Raw genomic sequence first — 19,527 nt, 5'->3', positions numbered from 1 at the left:
AAGTTTTATTTTTTCATTACAAACCTTGAACATTGATATGTGTCATGTCAGAAGGTCGTAGCCTCAGTCTCGCTATCTACGAGAAGTGACTTGAATGGGATCTTGACATGATGTCACCATACAGTACTATGCGAGTTGCAAACCCCAAGTAATGTACCTCTGTTAATACTAGTTGTATGTTCACACTTTACTATCAAAACCACCATTTCGACCACCCATGTGCCAGTTTTCAGTGTTTGGGCGAGCGGTCAATGTTTTCAATGAGCGAGCGAGCGAAAAAAAAAACGCGATTAAAATGCGGTCGGTTTCCGGCCGGACAAGACCGCGTGGTCGGAAATTAAGCGATAAGCGGTCGATGTAAAAGCGGAAGGTTGGGCGAAATGAGTACTGTATGACCATGTTTCTCCGACGAAGTCTCGACTGACAATGGACGTTAGATAAACACGCATTGTTTGCAACTGGAAGCTTATCACCCGTTATATCAGAATCGTCAACAACAGAGTATACAGATAAGATGTTATCATTTAAACCCTTTCAAAGATAAACATTATGCAAATATCCACGAAACGGCATAGTCTTTTCTGCTAGTGTTTTAAACACTAATTTGAGCAACGTTATTTCGCAATTTTGATCTTTTGTAAACAGGAGGTGATGTATCAAGGTCTAAAGTAACCGTTTTATCAATTTTTGAAAAATCAAGAAAAAAGTGAAAATTTCCCTTCTCGCTACCTTAAAATGTTTTCAAAGATGTTTTGGAAATTCTGGTGGTCTTATTTTGAAACCAGTTACGTGAATTAAATATAAATTTATTTCGTCCCAACCCCAACTCCCCCATTGTGATGAACTTATGTTTGTTGTCAAATGTAACATTTTAATTTAAAAACAAATTAGATTTAAATGGGAATGCCATGTTTATGTATTGACTGTAACTCTAAAACACACTCGTTTCTATATGTGGCACATTATTCGTGTGTTACAACAATGTCATGTGACTGATGGGGGGGGGCATTCGGTAGATTATTGAAAAAATGTCTGCAACCTGTACACACATTTTCTTGCATTAATTCATCCCACATTCATCTGAATCAATGCGTGTGCAAATTTTCTCGCGTGATCTTTGTTGGCTAGTTTTGCTGACCAATCACAGAGAGGCTGATTGTGTAACCTACATATTGATCGGTTCTTACTTTAACTTCAGACGAGTAATACAAGTATTACTAGTTTTAACACGATTTTCATGAAGCACTGAAGATATTTTCCAGGCGATAAAAATACAAACGAAAAAGTGGAATCAACGATAAGTACAGTAAAAAATAATTATAATAAAAAAAAATTGTAATTACCAGTAACCAACAAGTGATTTCACTTCCCTTTGGATAGTAACGACACGCCAAGGTAAATTCATTCCACTTATAAAAAAATTCTATCAACCCATTTGTTGGTTTTCACTCTCAGCAAGACTGTATAGATTCTTTTAACAATGAAGCATACGAAATGCTTTTTTTTATTGGGATAGGGAATATACACGAACATGACACAACGCCAGCATATGTGTGCTTTGAATATGTTCATCATAATACTAGTAAACATCTTCTTACCCATTTTTGCGTATTGGCCACTAAGCGTCTTATGTTGACGAAGGTGTTAATTATGATAACACACACATAAAAGAAATACTCCAAATTGCGACGAATAATGTCCTTGCTATTTAAAATTCAAATACATCTATCGCTGAGTCATTTGGTTTCAAGAAAAAAAAACAGCTTTTAAGAAAAATGAATATTAGTATGTAATTCCAGGCGTTTGCATTTCATCAAAAATCTTTTAGTTGAAACCGAAAAATTTATCGTGTTTAGAAATCACATCTTCTATGTACCAGAGTCACAAAAAGTGTCAAGTAGGTTTTTTTATTAAAACGCTGAACAAAATGAAGCTTTGATTTGCGGTCGTTGTGTTTTTAGATCCGTCACTAGAGGGCGCCCTTTTATAGAAATGTTGTACTAATATTATGACCCGGATTACATGACTGTCTTGTGGCCGAAAAGTTGTGTTTGATTGTGCTGAAGCAGACACGCGTTTGTTTTCACGGCAAATACACGCACAAATCAAAATTAAAAAAACAAAACATTTAATTATTAATCTCTGACGAAAATAGGAATTAACATTCGCGTAGTATGTAAAATTGTTCACGTCACAATTCTAGCAATTCAAACAAGAATCCGAATTCCTAAAAAGAAATGCAAAATCTTGCCTCGGGTTTGTGTAGGAAAACACTCGTCACTGTTATTGCACACAGTCGTAAGTGGTTACAGGTCGAAAAACTTATGCAGGGAAAAACTGATTATAACTGGTATTACACGTACTAGTGTACACTCAGTGAAATCCAATGCTAGCCGAGATACTCCATATGTCGGACACTATAAATAAGTTCGACTTAATGTTTCGAAAGCCGTTCACATATTAGACCTGTAATCTGTTCGTTGTGGATAAACCAATCTCGCTATTTGTTTTTTTCTTATGATGTCTGTAAATGTCACGTCACCGCGCCATAAGTTCACACACAACTCGGATGCGTTATTTTTCAGTACATATCGGTTTTCCCGTGGGTCTTTACGGCTAACACGTGATGGGTCAATGCACTCTTCCATAACTTTCTGACGCTGTTCCCGGAAATGATTTAAATCCCTTTCAAAACATGGGCCATATTCGGCTACATTTTTCCACAACGTCCTGTTGAAATGTTCGTACAGTTTCACGTCGGAACGATTCCATTCCAGTATTTCGGCACGCGTTTCATCAGACACTTCCCTGCGGTATTTCTGTCTCCTTATTCCGTTCGGAATATATAGAATGTCATGCAAAGTCCAACACATTTTTTTCCTCAGTACAATCAAGGACTCATCAAAATAATCTGCGATAAGAACAACATCTAATTCCGCGCTCAAAGTTTCAATCTTTCTATTTACCGTGTCATAATCATCGGTTTCCTCTGTTTGCAAACCGAGGTCAAAAAGTTGTCCATTGTGCGCTTGCCACCAAAAGAAGAATTTCTTTTCAAGATATATCCCTGGGTATTCCATGAAAGTTGCGATTGGGTCATCCACTACGCCATTTACTTTCACGATTTCCCGATTCCACAAAAAATACGCGAACGCTGACTCGAACTGCTTTGCAGGGTGACGTAATATTGTGACGTAAGTAGCATTGGGAATGACATCATTCATTTCGCGACGATTGTACCGCACGTGATTGGTCAGCATATCGTAGTACTTCCCGCCATTCAGAGGCGGAGGCGAATATTTCAACATGCTTCTCGTAAAATGATGCGTACTTGATAGAATGTGTGGACCGTATTTTCTATCTGGTGGGACAACGAAAGATAGATTGTGCGAGTATCCGAATCTTTCTATAATTGAAGCAGCGGTAGTACTTCCGGTTTTGTGCGTCTTTATGAATACCACTTTTTTAACTGCTTCGCACGATGTAGGACTCTCAAACTGTTCTCGGCATAATTCGTGCTCCACAGTGGCAACAAGTTCCTTCACAGCATCGACAATGTCAGTTATTGTTGTTTTTTTGCCTGTGTTTTTGTTGGAAATGCAACCGAGCACACCGTTCTTACAAAGTGGGTCTTCAAAATCACTGTGAAACAAGAATTGTACAAGTCAAATGGTCAAATAAAAAGGCAATAAACCTTATACCCAAAATGGCCGCCGAAATCTCGTCGAAAGCGAGGGCGCCACGCGACGTGTGATCTATTCCGCTCATTTGCTTCACTTGTACAAATGTTACAGTATATTATCTAAAAGTGAAATCATCAATGTCGCCAGATTACAGTGTAAGTGGAAATAGAATCTCTAAACAAAAGTATTTGTAATTTCACTAAAAACACAAATAATGATCCAATTATTAAAAAAAAATCGCATTCAGTTTCGAGCTACGTTACTTACTAAACAAACAAAAACCAAACAAAATGACAAGCAAACAAACAGGCAGTGGAGTGTAAAGAAATTTGCCGAAACGTTCTGATATGAAAGTGCTAGGCATGTTTTTGATCATATGTGACGTATTTCACTGAAAAGAATACGCGCGAATTGCGGTATATATATCATCGCATATACGCACATGTTTTTTCTCTCACTTTATTGCCGATAGATAAGATGTGGCTATTTAGATGGCCGCCAGGCGGACTCGACATTACTGTACTATAATTAATTATTAAAATATGAATGACTAAAAGGCGTATCCGATATCATCAGATTGATCAAATAAACGGGAAAATTATTTGGTGTGGTGTGAAGGTTGAATTCGGAATAGTATTCAATCGTACACACTCAATTGCCAACACTTAGTTTCCGAATGGTGTTCACTTCGGCATATACATACTGAAATATCGCGAATTAAATTTGGTTATTTTTTTACCACAAATAGCATATTGTGTTCATACACATCGTAGTAAATTATAATTTATTTATTTATTTATTTATTTATTTATTTATTTATTTATTTATTTATTTATTTATTTATTTATTTATTTATTTATTTATTTATTTATTTATTTATTTATTTATTTATTTATTTATTTATTTATTTATTTATTCAGTCATTTATTTAGTCATTTATTTATTACATGTTGGAATACTAAGACTAAAACTGGAGCACCACTCTTGTCCTGTTATTATAATATTGGTAGTGTGAAAAATATTAAACGTAAACATGTGACACCTCTTTCCATTTCCTGTGAACTCCCATTGTTTGTTCGTTGTCACTTGGCCATTCAATGTAGCTACATATGTAAGGCAATGAATTCAATTATGATACTACTCGTGCAGATTAATGAGTCACGTGATCAATTGAAAAATCAGTGCTATAATATACACTTCAGGATCATAACCTCGTTCAAGGCAGATATTCTCGTTCAAGGCACAACTCACGGGTTTAACTGTTCGTTCTCCGAACTCCGGATAATGTAGTCTGTGCATTTGCGACAGTATGCCGTCTCGACCGTAAGAGCCGGCGATTTTGATAGAATCGATCTGCGTGAGTATCGCATACTGCCCCGGGCGATAGTGTTACTTACCGACTGCTGACGTACTGCGACACACTCCTTCTCCATAGCATGGAATTGGCTTGTCCTAGTTGAATACCAATGAGAAAACACATATATAATATGACGATGACGGCGATATAAGGCACTAAACTATGAAATTTCAGTCTTCTCGGCATTATGAGCTCGCCGTGAATGTGCCGACGACGGACTGACCCCAAACAAAGGGATTATCGTCCAAGCATCGTGTCACAGCTGCGCGGACTGTCCCAAACATACTGGGGGAAAGGATGGGGATACAATGAGGGAATCTGACAGCATAATCAATATTATTTGTTGAAAATCAATACACATCGCGCACGTGTGCGGAACTTGTCACGATATTGTCCCACAATTCACGCATAATACAAAAGATTTAATAAGATTTAATAAGATTTAATAACAAATTTCAAAGACACATATACAATATGATTTTACCTTCGGACACTGTACTTTAAAATATAAACGCGAGTGACGGTTTACTACCAGTAATTCTCTGTTTACCAGTAATTTCCCGATTGCCAGTAATTTTCTTATTAGCAGTAATTCCCAAATTCGACGAAGCGATTCTGTTACTTTAAAATTACGCAAATGCGTGTAAGAAATATTGTTCATATAGATTACTCCGTTTCGTCGTCCATTAATTTAGCAAATTTCTGAAAAATAGTATTTTTATGGACAGACGACCATACAAAACAACATGGGCGCCCGTGAACTTCACACTACTATAGTATAGTATTCGGAGCGTGAACGTATTATTTATTTATTTATTTATAAATGAAATAAATGATGTCATTCTATGAATCTTTAGATCGCTACTCAAGATGTATCATGCCATGTGGAAAATAGAATAATACTACCTTTACTAGTAAGTTAACACATTTAGAAGACATCTTCCTACAACATCCCAGAACAAATCATCTCTTATATTGCTGTGTTTGGCTACTACCTGTACAATGCCGAAAAGTTGCTGCGTGCGTGCATCAAAAAGAAAGATCCAGACATACGATTTTTTTTTATTTTATCGGCAGATTTGATAAGAACAGAGCTCTGGCTTCTCACTACTAGTACCGTTTGTCCAGGACAAAAGTAAACCAGAATAGAAAATAGTTCATAGAATTGCGACATTGTCATAAAAATGGAACTATACTTATGTTTGTTCATATCATTTTATTACTGGTAAGTTTATTGAACCTGTTGTCGTTTTATACTGCACACAATAAATTTACAAGTGGATTTTTTATTATTAACGTTTTTTATTATAAGTCGAGCGCCCTCAAACACTTCCTGTTTCAGAATGACTGAAAGTGAGGTCAGTAGGTATAGAAACTCCACATTCTCCATAGACAGACACATCAGCTATCCAGGAAGTATTGTTTTAAAGATAAGAAACAATGAATTTTGACATTAGTTTTATCATTGACCCAGTGCTATGCCGAAAGATGAACTATGTACTATGTTTATGAAGTGTTTATGATTGGTTTGCGTTGTTTTGTTGTTTGAAAACGTCAAATTGACCACTGTCTGCCATAGAGTGTCCTTAGACCCAATTCGGGTTCAATATCTTAGTTTTGTACTGGAAAAAACATGCATACAACTGATATATTGTATTTAGGAGAAATTAAGAGTTTTGTTTCTATTTCGTTCACTGTTTTACCCTTACAGAGAGGCGGCCACGTGGTTACTATTGTCACAGTCGTCACTCAAATCAAATACGACGATTGATGTTACCAAGAATTGAAAATGTCCGAGTGACTGAAACACCGACGTACCCCCAGATATGTCCAGGTATCAGAATTCGAATAATCAGAAATTTAAAACTCTTAGTGACAATTTATCAATATAGCATGCCTCAATAAAAACTATAACCATAGTGGCACAATTGTTTGCTTTTATAATTCATCTCACGTTCAAACAAATACAACGTGTTGATCGATGCTGTCGCTGACATATATAAAAACGAAAGAAATACACAAGTATTATTGTTTTTTAATTACCAATTTTTAAAAACTAAAAATGTAATACGGATGATAGCATGTCATTTTTATATTTTGTATTAATACTGTATATTGATAAATATATTGGAATATGAACCAATGAGATTTTCTAATGCGCATGCGCACTGGTTGTTTTGGTACGTATAATAACAATTTCTGCAAATGGGCATTAGTGGTTTTGTTTTTCATCTAACGAATTCTGTTGCATGTCCTGCAAACGCAACATTTTTATACATCTTAGTCCGATTTAGTCTATAGTGTGGCGTATCGAATATTAAATATATAAATAATATATTGCATCTGTTATTGCCAGTTACTAGTAATAAACACGTGACAATGACGTCATCTCACACCTAGTGTACTCGAATCACATACGTTTGCATAGCGAAATGATATAAATACATTGCATTTATTGTTGAGAATATTGTCTAAGATAAAATTAACAATTAATTAATATAACTTTGAGCTCTCTAGGAAACGTTGCAAAATATATTTAGTGTAATGTAACGTCTTACGAGATGTTTTCATTGTGGTCTATAGAAACCAGTGACATTTTATGCATATAAGTTGATAGCCGTTCTCGAAAATAGAGTGATATCAAAACAGTTGGGGTCACCAGCCCCTTTTTGAGAAAATGATGGTTGCATTTTTTGCCTGAGTATTATCGGTTTCTATGACGGGGATTGTATGTCACATCATGTCAAAGCGTGATCCGTCGACTGAGTATGTCTCAACTGACGAAATGACCTACCCTAGTGCAAATAATTACTTTTAGTTGTCTTAAATTATTATTTAAAAAAGGGATTTAAAAAATTACACAAAATCAATATTTTTCTCACGTAATTGTTTTAAAAAAACATTTATTGAAATATATATATATATATATATTAGGCCAATGACTTCAAAATATGGCACTCGTGAAACATACATCATGAATGCTGAATCGTGTTGCCATGCAACTGTAGCTCATCGAAATGTTGAGGCGTCTACATTAAACATCGATATACTGACACATCTTTCTGGTCAAACTCATAGGCGACACACACTTATATAATATGAGGTTATTACGAGGATACCTCAAAGTATGCACGAAGACAGTCGGTATAGCGGGAGTATGCGACGGCGTACTGTCTGAGTGCATACTTTGAGGTATCTTCGTAATAACCTTATCATTATTATTATTATACATATTTTCCCTCCAAGATTACATCATGGGAACGCCGAAATCCAAAAGGTTTTAAACAGAATCAGCGAACTTCTTTGTGTGGAGTCCGGTCAAACCCTGGTGGCAGCTATGTCTGTTTTTATTATTCAAGTTAGAGGACGCTTACGCGCGTAATCATTCCATATTTGGAATTCGCATTTCCTAATATGGTAGGATGAAAATACCCCGTAAAATACCGCAAAATTACAGCACACTGTAACTTACGACGTTACGGTGTCAGATGTATAATAATAGTATTTAATTGTTGAGAGGGTGTACAATTCTGGATAACTGTTTATTTCTGATAAACTTGGTGAATGTGACGTCACCACGCCACATGTTGAGGCACAGTTCCGATGCGTTTTCTTTCAGCACGTATCTAGTTTCTCGCGGGTCTTTCTTGACAACTTGACTAGGGCCAATGCACTCATCCATCACTTTCTGTCGCTTCTCACGAAAATATTGTAAATCCCTTTCAAAACAGGGACCGTACTCAGCAATGTTTTGCCAGAGAGTTTTGTTAAAATATTCGAATAGTTTTAAATCGGAATCATTCCAGTCCAAAATGCGCGCACGTGTTTCCTCTGACATCTCCCTGCGGAATTGTTTACTTCGTACGCCGTTCGGTATGTACAATATATCATCCATTGTCCAACAGAATTTCTTTTTTAATATAAGCAACGATTCGTCAAAGTGGTCTGCGATAAGAATAAATTCCATCTCCTTTTCAAGAGCTTGTATTTTTTTGCTCACCGTGGTATGATTATCAGTATCATCCGTACTTAACCCAAGATCAAATAGCTGCCCATTATGCGCCTGCCACCAAAAATAAATTTTGTTTTTAATGTATTTTTCCGGAGTTTCCATAAAAGTCGCTATTTGATCACCCACGTTAACGTCGCCGTGCTCCTTTTTCACGTCCCTGCCCCACAAGAAATATGAGAAAGATGACTCGAAGTGCTTCGCTGGATGACGTATTATAGTTATGTGGGTCGCGTTAGGGAGTACAGCATCCATTTCCGGTCGATTATAACGCACATGATTGGTCAGCATGTCATAATATTCGCCTCCATTCAATGGAGGCGCTGACTTTTTCGCCATGTTGCGGTGGAATAAATGATTCATGGATAAAATGTGTGGCCCGTTTTTTCTATCCGGCGGTACGACAAACGACAAATTTCGCGTATAGCCGTATCTTTCAATGATCGACGCTAAGGTAGTACTCCCGGTTTTGTGTGTCTTTGTGAAAACTACTTTTCTCACTGGTTCGCACATTGGTACGACGTCTACGTGCTCCAAGCAGACATCCTTACTCTCTATTACCAGCTTCTCTATGGCTTGAACAATACTAGCATCACGTGGCTTCCTGAAACAATATACAAAGGTGACGTTAGTTGTGTTATAACATTACCCTCGGGGCCGGTACATAGAACCATGGAAGGTACTAACAGACCGGATGATAGAACTTTCCTAATGGGGACGTTCTCCTGAAATGGGTCTCGTTTTTTTAGATTTGGGGTATAAGTATCGGTCTTATTTCTGGTCAAGATAGGGATATAAATATCGGGAATGGTACTTTGGTATTAATATGGGTATAGATTTTGCAACTATCCAGGTATAAAAATGGTCACACTTTTGAGCACTCAGGTGCACCTCCCTGCCCAGCTATATGTATCAGGGGTAATTCTTCACTCCTCTGGGTTCTCCACACGTGTCAGGGGGAAATCTCGTCTCGTTTCTCTATCGCGTCCCCCTGAAGTACGGGATCGGGGAAGTCACTTAAGCTTTACAGTTAAATAAGACACACACAGCGAAATACGTTTCAACTTTTGTCTTAGTCGATCAGTCGAGCACTCTATAAGACACAGCGCCCTGGGGAAAAATCCCCAAGACTATCGCAATGCTGACCCAAGACTAGCCCAAGACTGGACTGCTTCAAGGTTCGCCCCAAGACTCTCCAGGACTGGACTTAAACCAGACTCTAGACTCTCCAAGAGTGCCTCTGTCCTCCTGTACTCTCCAAGACCAACTAAAAAAACTTTATTCATTTTCAAAACTCTAATCAATTACAAAACAGTATTAAGACTCTAAGGCGTGGCCTTCACACGTTCAACTAATCACACTAAGTACTGAACACGTCATATCTTTTGATTAATCGTTCACTACATTAATAACTACGAATACTAACTGTCAGAAATAGTAGTCAGAATAGCGACGGTTATCTCGAAATTAGTTCCAAATCACTGAGTCGAGTTCCGTCCAGGACCTCGCCTGCCTAAACGATGCCAGACATAACACGGCAATTCGCTCGTAATAAACTAATTAAGTCGATCAACAGATACGCAAAAACAAATTCATCATATATGTATCAACTGCCCCAATCTGATTAAAATCTGATGTAGTGTACGGGCTTTAATTATTTTGGCTATAAACTTATTTTAATTTTATTTTTTATTACTTTTGTTATTAATGCCCTTTTATTTTATTTTATTTTATTATTTTACTTTGATTTTGATTTTGTGATTTTTTTAATTCCGCCCTACCTACATCTGAGCCGATGCCTATGTAACGAGATTTCAACGAGACCCACTATCGACGATTTTAGTCAACGAATCACAGACCTCCTTCTATAGCGCACATGATGACGTCACCGGGCGGAGTCGGGTGGCAAACACTCAAATAAAATGGCGGATTATACCGACGTTAGCGACCGAGAATAACACGGCTTTACGGTAAGTTTATCATTGTCAAATGCAACGAAAGTCATTTTTATGTTAATATTGTGGCTCGAATGGTTCGACTTTAGATCGTTATTTTGCATAGTTATTCTGGGAGTGACGATTTTGTTTCCACCGTTTCGACCGAACACCAGTGTCTTTCCAGTCGCCTGCCCTGGAGACGGGTGATGTTTTGTTGAAGATCGGGCCAACATCATCTACGGTATTGAAGCCGTAGCTGTAAATATTCATCAAATTGTATCAACATTTTGTACATTATACAATAACTCTTTATTAAAGTAATTGAGCTGATTTGGACTGGAATAAAATATTTTTTATTTGGAACAAACACATCGCAATTGATCCAATTTTCTGCGTCGATGCCGTGGGCCGGTGACCGTTATACAATTTAAAATCAGTTTGCATTGTTTACTATAGCTGTTTACAGTGTTCTAATCATTACGATTTACTTATTTTTTTGCTTCCATTCTAGATAATTATGCTCAGTGATGTAAAATTGAAGCGATGACTGAATGAACGAACCTTGGCTGGCGAAGATGTATCTGGAAGTGTACACATTTGTTGGAAGTAAAAAAAAATGTTCAATGTAATGACAACAATTGTAAAATGCTGAGGAATTTCTTTTGCAAATAAAAATATACTAGCAATTTTCTATTAATGGTTTATTCAAGTGGGCAAAATATAATGTACAGAAAGATTGCCCGTAGAGTATCGCTACACTGAAAAGTAAGCAACCAACAGCCTGTATAAAAGGGGGGCTGTGATTGGCTGTTACTTACGCGAGATTTGAACGGGACTTACATAGGCGTCGGATCAGATGTAGGTAGGGCAGAATTTGAAAAAAATCACAAAATCGAAGTAAAATAAAAGGGCATTAATAACAAAAGTAATAAAAAATAAAATTAAAATAAGTTTATAACCAAAATAATTAAAGCCCGTACACTACATCAGATTTTAATCAGATTGCAACTGCCCCCCCCCCGGGCATGTACCATTACCATTCTAATAGTTGACGTATGTTATTGTATCCCCTCTATCTTGACCGTTCCGTATAATAAAGAGATGTAATAATTATTGATACATGCATACTATCATGTTATTATGCTATTCCCAGTAATCTGATTGGTCTATGCAAATATATTACACGGTCGGCATTCTCCGAATACACCAAATTCTCAAATGATGGTTTTACACAGGAAGTTTATTAATTCGAATATTACTGAGAGTTTCAGATATCAAGCTAAAACGCGTCTTTGTTATAAATGCTCTTATACGTGGGCACTATATCTAGATAATTCTCCCAACCCCTTGCCACCCCAACAGCCATGATGCAAATGCCACAGATTGAACATCCTCAAAAATTCGTAATCATGTGACCAATAGACCACACCGCAATTCCGAATGTTAGTGCACTGTGGAATAGTTCAGGCTGAACGAGCGGGCACGCTTTGTGATTGGCGGAGTTGTGTTTGACCAGGGTTGTGTCAAAACTATCCCAGAATGCACTAACATTCAGAACTGTGATATGGTCTCACGTGCCCCGGAAGTGTAAGTATATTGATGGTCACTCCTACAATAAACATATTCCTCATGCAATTAAAATGTAAGACACGCCACTTGCGAAGACTCGAACACGCGTTAACAAATTACGATTTCTTTGCTGCGAGATAGATACATGGGATACACCGTAACCCAACTCTATACTACTAGTATGTACCAGGCAATTGTAACCCGGGCTGCATGCGATAGTACATCAAACAACCACACAATACCTATTCAATTCCTGCTACCCAGAAACAGAACAAAATGTACATGGATGTTAGTGGCCCTAGATGTGCCCGAGTAGTATCCGCGGTCTTGATTCTTGCTGTACACAGAAGCGTATAAATCTGTGAGACCCCTTTTTGGATTACATACAATATTTGGACGGGATTTGAATATATTATATTTTCAGTAGATTAGCACTGAATGATAGATGCAACGTATAGTCAGGCACATATTTACTGTTGTTGCATTACATTAAAGATGCAGTATGGATGAAAACATATTTTTTAATGTTGTTGTTCGATGCCATATTGTGTTGATGAAATTTTTAAATGGTTTTATGGTTTATCATAAACGAAAAATTTTGCGTTTGTACTAGACACACTAATACTAAAAGGACCGCTGCACATGCGTATTATAGAATTTCATTGTTTCATCGAACGTAAACTAAGATGCGTGTTACATTGCATTTTAAAGAATGGATAACTGGATGATTGCACTCGTTGAGTTAACTTTTATTGCGAGCAAAAACTTAATCCAAGAGTTTCATAATTGTTTACCAACGACAATGTTTCCACGGGGACCCCTCGAAATTCAATGCGTCCCGACAGATCTAAAACGCAGTGGGGTAAGAACTGTGCAGTACCACAATATATAATAGTAATAATTACACAGATAATAAGTGTCAGTAGTAGAACATTTTATTATAATAGTTTCACCGCATATTACATGTAAATGGCCGCGGTAACATACTCTGTACTAACAAAGAATTATACACGGAAAGAAACGTCAAAAAGACTATCTACATATCTTGTTCCCGATAAAACGTATATTCACTGAATGATGTCAAATAGATTGTTTGTTACGAAGGCGCACCGCGTTACAACTGTATTGCTGAAGGGAATCTTCTGTTTGTGACTTCAAATGGGCATACTTTCAAGGTATGATATTCTACATCCGGTAATCGTATCTATCCATTTTGCTTCGATCACCAGCAATCATTTATTTACACAAATATATATCCAAGCACATATAACGAAACAACATTGTTGTTTGAGCCGACAAACAGCAATTACTAGCAGACTTGATAATTGTACATTTGTACAGGCATTTTTGTGTGTGCGAATTTTTCACAAAAATACAACAATATGTTTATTTTTCAGTTTGATTTTTTTTATTCTGAACATTATGAACATTTATCTCAGCATTATCGCGCGAATGCCACAGTACATATACAGACTTGGTATCCGCTAACAAGAACCTATAGTAACTACATCCGAATTTAAAGCACACCACGTTCCCGCTATAGTACTGACGTGACAACAGTTCACAGTTTTGGGGAAATACTCACATGATAGAGTAGTTTAGATAATATTCAATCCCAGACGTTATGAATGGTGTTTTAACGGAGAATGTGCAGCGAATTATTGTCAGAGACGCATAGCGTCGGGGACAATGCCGAGACGTATCATGTACGATGAGGACGTACATAAATTCCGTATTTTGCTGTAACCTTATTATTATGCATATTTTATAACATCTGTTAGGAAGGAAAGTTTAGCTAAACTATAATGTTTTCAGAAGAGCCGTGCCAAATATTTACGTTTTATAAAGATAAAATATTTATGAATTTTAAAACGGCCAAATAAAAGTCACCGCGAATCATGACGAACACACTCCGAGTTCCCTGAATGGGACGACCCTGACTGTGTGTCATCTGTGCGCCATCTGTGCAGTGAGAAAATCGACCAGAATCTGATTGGCTTTATGGCCAATATCGTGGGACACTGCGCAAATTTTATACCCAACCCAGTTGTTATAATTCTTGGTACAAATAGCACAGCACGTCTGTTCGGATTCGGCAGTGACCATGACTTTCGAACTTCAAGGGTCGTCACATTTTGAGTTGGGTCTGCTATTCTGTATGCCAATTCTGCATTCAAGCTATAAAGACTGTTTCACCTTAAAGCGCGGTGGTCATCGCGCAGCGCGTGTTCGAATTTCATGTAAATAAACAAAGCAAATAACACCGAATAAACGGCAAGGTAAAGACTATGTCTAATTATAGTAAATACGTACTGCGTGCGTGACTCGAACCGGCGCTCGCGTACGGCACCTAATCGCCTAGCTTCACGCCACTACACGTCTTCCCCTCGGCCACCGGGCATCCCCAAAAAGGATGCTTAATAACCGAGCTTTTTACGTGCAGAGAACGTGAAACCCGTCCACGCGATACGCGCCACACAGCATGGCCAGAATGCGGCAAAGGCCTTCAGATCTGGCTGTAGTAGGATGGTGAAAGTAATGGTACAGCATTTTAACAGTGAATAAGTACTGAGAAATAATTTTTAAACTCATAGTTGCTGTCGACATAGGAAGTAAAGTAAGCAAATAACACCGAATAAACGGCAAGGTAAAGACTATGTCTAATTATAGTAAATACGTACTGCGTGCGTGACTCGAACCGGCGCTCGCGTACGGCACCTAATCGCCTAGCTTCACGCCACTACACGTCTTCCCCTCGGCCACCGGGCATCCCCAAAAAAGGATGCTTAATAACCGAGCTTTTTACGTGCAGAGAACGTGAAACCCGTCCACGCGATACGCGCCACACAGCATGGCCAGAATGCGGCAAAGGCCTTCAGATCTGGCTGTAGTAGGATGGTGAAAGTAATGGTACAGCATTTTAACAGTGAATAAGTACTGAGAAATAATTTTTAAACTCATAGTTGCTGTCGACATAGGAAGTAAAGTAAGCAAATAACACCGAATAAACGGCAAGGTAAAGACTATGTCTAATTATAGTAAATACGTACTGCGTGCGTGACTCGAACCGGCGCTCGCGTACGGCACCTAATCGCCTAGCTTCACGCCACTACACGTCTTCCCCTCGGCCACCGGGCATCCCCAAAAAAGGATGCTTAATAACCGAGCTTTTTACGTGCAGAGAACGTGAAACCCGTCCACGCGATACGCGCCACACAGCATGGCCAGAATGCGGCAAAGGCCTTCAGATCTGGCTGTAGTAGGATGGTGAAAGTAATGGTACAGCATTTTAACAGTGAATAAGTACTGAGAAATAATTTTTAAACTCATAGTTGCTGTCGACATAGGAAGTAAAGTAAGCAAATAACACCGAATAAACGGCAAGGTAAAGACTATGTCTAATTATAGTAAATACGTACTGCGTGCGTGACTCGAACCGGCGCTCGCGTACGGCACCTAATCGCCTAGCTTCACGCCACTACACGTCTTCCCCTCGGCCACCGGGCATCCCCAAAAAAGGATGCTTAATAACCGAGCTTTTTACGTGCAGAGAACGTGAAACCCGTCCACGCGATACGCGCCACACAGCATGGCCAGAATGCGGCAAAGGCCTTCAGATCTGGCTGTAGTAGGATGGTGAAAGTAATGGTACAGCATTTTAACAGTGAATAAGTACTGAGAAATAATTTTTAAACTCATAGTTGCTGTCGACATAGGAAGTAAAGTAAGCAAATAACACCGAATAAACGGCAAGGTATTTTGATCTGATAGTGATAGTGTAATGTATTTTACACGCGAGTCCCATATCGAACAGGACGCGGCACGACGACTGCCGCGTTTTAACGAATGTCTTCAAACAGTATTATTGCATGTAGCAGCGACCGGAAGGACCGATCGACTTTGAATATCAGCACCGCAGTACTGTCCACTGCCCGAAATTACATCATAGAATCGGTCAGTGAATTTTAGAAGCTCCATATTTTGTTTTGAATACAAAAAAACGTCGGATTAAAAAACCGGAAGGACCGATCAACTTTGAATATCAGCACCGCAGTACTGTCCACTGCCCGAAATTACATCATAGAATCGGTCAGTGAATTTTAGAAGCTCCATATTTTGTTTTGAATACAAAAAAACGTCGGATTAAAAAACCGGAAGGACCGATCAACTTTGAATATCAGCACCGCAGTACTGTCCACTGCCCGAAATTACATCATAGAATCGGTCAGTGAATTTTAGAAGCTCCATATTTTGTTTTGAATACAAAAAAACGTCGGATTAAAAAACCGGAAGGACCGATCAACTTTGAATATCAGCACCGCAGTACTGTCCACTGCCCGAAATTACATCATAGAATCGGTCAGTGAATTTTAGAAGCTCCATATTTTGTTTTGAATACAAAAAAACGTCGGATTAAAAAACCGGAAGGACCGATCAACTTTGAATATCAGCACCGCAGTACTGTCCACTGCCCGAAATTACATCATAAAATCGGTCAGTGAATTTTAGAAGCTCCATATTTTGTTTTGAATACAAAAAAAACGTCGGATTAAAGTTATTCTTATTAAAGTGATTTTTGTTGTTACTTTGAACTACTGATGAGGTCAGGAAGTCAAACTCAGTTCAATAACGTTGTAATTAAATGTGCGTAAAATTATTGAATTCCGCTTTCTAAATTACATACTACTCGTAAGTTATGCGATCGCGTACTGCCTGAGTGCATACTTTGCAGTATTCTAGTAATAACCTTATCATTATACATCATTTCCTTCCAGGAATACATCATGGGTATGCCGAAATCCAAAACGTTTAGAACAGATTTAACGAACTTTTTTGTGTGGGGTTCAAGTTCGGTCAAACCCTGGGGGCAGCCATGTTTTTTTATTATTATTAGAGGACGCTTACACGCTTAATCGTTCCATATTTGGAATTCGCGTTTCCTAATATGGTAGGATGAAAAATACCCAGTGCAATACCGCAAAATTACGGCAAGCTGTAACATATGGCGTTACGGTGACAGATATATAATAATAAACAATTACTATCATAATCTTTAATTGAAAGAAGGCTTGACTAGTTTGATCTGATAGTGAAGGGTCCCTCATAGGAGACCACTATATACTTGTCGTATTTCAACATTATAGTGACTATGGTGTATAACAGTAAAAAGTTCAGAACAATGAGGTTTGGTTGTGAAATGCAAGGTTCTCAGTATAAAACTCTTTGGCCGTCACATAACTAACGTTACATACTCGTAAGCTGTATTGGTATCATACATTTGCCATTATAACTCAACAATTTCATGTTACTTATTTCCGATATTACCATATTCATTTTTTTTATAAATTCAACTGTTGTTAGTTGTTCTGCCTTTTGGGTTCAAACCGCTTCTATCGTGGTATTAACGTTATTTATAGTATACATAATTTTTATACGGATTACCCCGTATTAGTGTACATTGAAAATACTCGATTTTTTTCATGGCTTCTGCGTACAGTTGTGAATTATATTTGTTTACAACTAGTACAGGGAATTTAATTATTAAATTAAATTAAAATATTGTGGTTATTATTAATTTATACTTTGGATACAATGTTGATTATTATAGACATATGGTTAGTATATACGTTGTGTCAAGTCACAGCAGCCAGTCTGGCTTTCAAATAACAGTAGGTGAGAAATAAAGTAACGACAGTATGGTCCACTTTTAACGGACTTTTAACACTCACGTTTGTTTTGTATTTTCCGAAGCTGTCCATGGTGTAACTCCAGCCAATCGCAGTTGCGTTCTGATCAGGTAACACGCGTAAAACGCCAAAATAAGAAGAACGTAGTTGACAAGTCGATTATAATGCAACTTTCTATACATACTGAAAACTATTGCCTCCACTCTCGAACTGATACCTGTCCTACAATGACTACCATGTATGTAGCAATTTCCACTACCAAGCGCAGCTGCTCATGGACTGTTCTAATAATAACAGGTAATATGAGGGATTCAGTGCAGATGAGATTAGTGCGTGGCAGCCTGTTCAGGCGTATTCATGAATATGCAAAAATAAGGAATACTTATGATCAAAAACGCATATTTCTTGAAATAGTATGCGAATAATCAATTGTGAGTTGGTACATTTAACTTGATTCGGTGTCCACGGGAGTCGAATATGCGCTCGAATATGCCACCGCTAAATATTGGATATATATTGAACAACAATTTATATGTTTAATTTTCAATAATAATTCTAGTTTGTTCGTGCATGTCTGATTCCACATTTTATAAAATAACACGAATTTGGTGTCCATACACATAGTATCATCAGGTGGATATTGTCAAGTATTCAATTATCGAACCCTTACCAATTATCTGACACCACGCACTAGGTAGGTGCATTATGCCGTGGACCCGTCGGGATTATAAACAAAACTGACAAATATTAGTATATACATGTATATATTTACCGTCACGTAGTTCTGTATCATAAATTGAGTCTGGTATCAAAGAATGTGTTCTTCTTGCACAATTCGATACATTCCGTTTTTTTTTTCCTTTCAGTTTTGTTTCTGTTTCAATTTCTTTCCCACTGGCGATTAAGACAAGTATTAAAATGATTAATTGATAAACATGTGGTCTGAGTACGTGACGTGGTGGTGGTCAGGACACGATAGTACGTCATAACGTTCACATAGTATTTATTTCTAAAATGAAAGAAACGCCTGTGTAATGAAATGCAGGTGTCCCAAAGCGAGCTCAGCGGGGACAGAAACCCCTCGTGGAGCAAGCTTCTGATCTTGTCACGCACCACTCGGTTTTGTTATTATTGGAAATAACGACACTCAAAAATTAATTAAATACACGGCATGTCGCATTACAACAAGTCGAACAATTGCAATGTTACGTGTTTTAATTCATGGCATAGATTAAACAATAACTGAACGTACAATAACATTAATTGGGTAAATATCCAATAATAG

The 19,527-nt window shown here is 37.8% G+C and overlaps 2 protein-coding genes across 2 annotated transcripts; both read right to left on the bottom strand.

Moving 5' to 3' along the window:
* Positions 1-2,341: 2,341 nt before the first annotated feature.
* LOC100368374 (galactosylceramide sulfotransferase-like) lies at positions 2,342-5,265 on the bottom strand. Its single transcript, XM_002734707.3, has 2 exons — positions 5,081-5,265; positions 2,342-3,642 (listed from the first exon to the last, which is right to left on the bottom strand). The coding sequence occupies exons 1-2, from the start codon at positions 5,224-5,226 to the stop codon at positions 2,454-2,456; spliced, it is 1,335 nt and encodes a 444-aa protein (XP_002734753.1). The 5' UTR covers positions 5,227-5,265; the 3' UTR covers positions 2,342-2,453.
* A 2,208-nt stretch (positions 5,266-7,473) lies between these two features.
* Positions 7,474-18,522, bottom strand: LOC100368523 (galactosylceramide sulfotransferase-like). Its single transcript, XM_006816436.2, has 2 exons — positions 18,285-18,522; positions 7,474-9,653 (listed from the first exon to the last, which is right to left on the bottom strand). Exons 1-2 carry the CDS (start codon positions 18,422-18,424, stop codon positions 8,546-8,548), a joined length of 1,248 nt encoding a protein of 415 aa, XP_006816499.1. The 5' UTR covers positions 18,425-18,522; the 3' UTR covers positions 7,474-8,545.
* Positions 18,523-19,527: the final 1,005 nt, after the last annotated feature.

The sequence above is a fragment of the Saccoglossus kowalevskii genome, chromosome 7 (assembly GCF_978046115.1).
Source record: "Saccoglossus kowalevskii chromosome 7, keSacKowa6.1, whole genome shotgun sequence".
NCBI lineage: Eukaryota > Metazoa > Hemichordata > Enteropneusta > Harrimaniidae > Saccoglossus > Saccoglossus kowalevskii.
The sequence above is the reverse complement of the archived record's forward strand: the minus strand, read 5'-3'. Positions and strand labels throughout refer to the sequence as shown.

What these genes read in the sequence shown, in the direction of transcription:
- LOC100368374 (XM_002734707.3), bottom strand. Translation starts at nt 5,226, where the DNA reads ATGCCGAGAAGACTGAAATTTCATAGTTTAGTGCCTTATATCGCCGTC. An exon ending in TCGCAGTACGTCAGCAGTCG is followed by an intron (nt 3,643 to 5,080) that starts GTAAGTAACACT and finishes CTTGTTTCACAG; the next exon opens with TGATTTTGAAGACCCACTTT.
- LOC100368523 (XM_006816436.2), bottom strand. Translation starts at nt 18,424, where the DNA reads ATGTATAGAAAGTTGCATTATAATCGACTTGTCAACTACGTTCTTCTT. An exon ending in TCGGAAAATACAAAACAAAC is followed by an intron (nt 9,654 to 18,284) that starts GTGAGTGTTAAA and finishes ATATTGTTTCAG; the next exon opens with GAAGCCACGTGATGCTAGTA.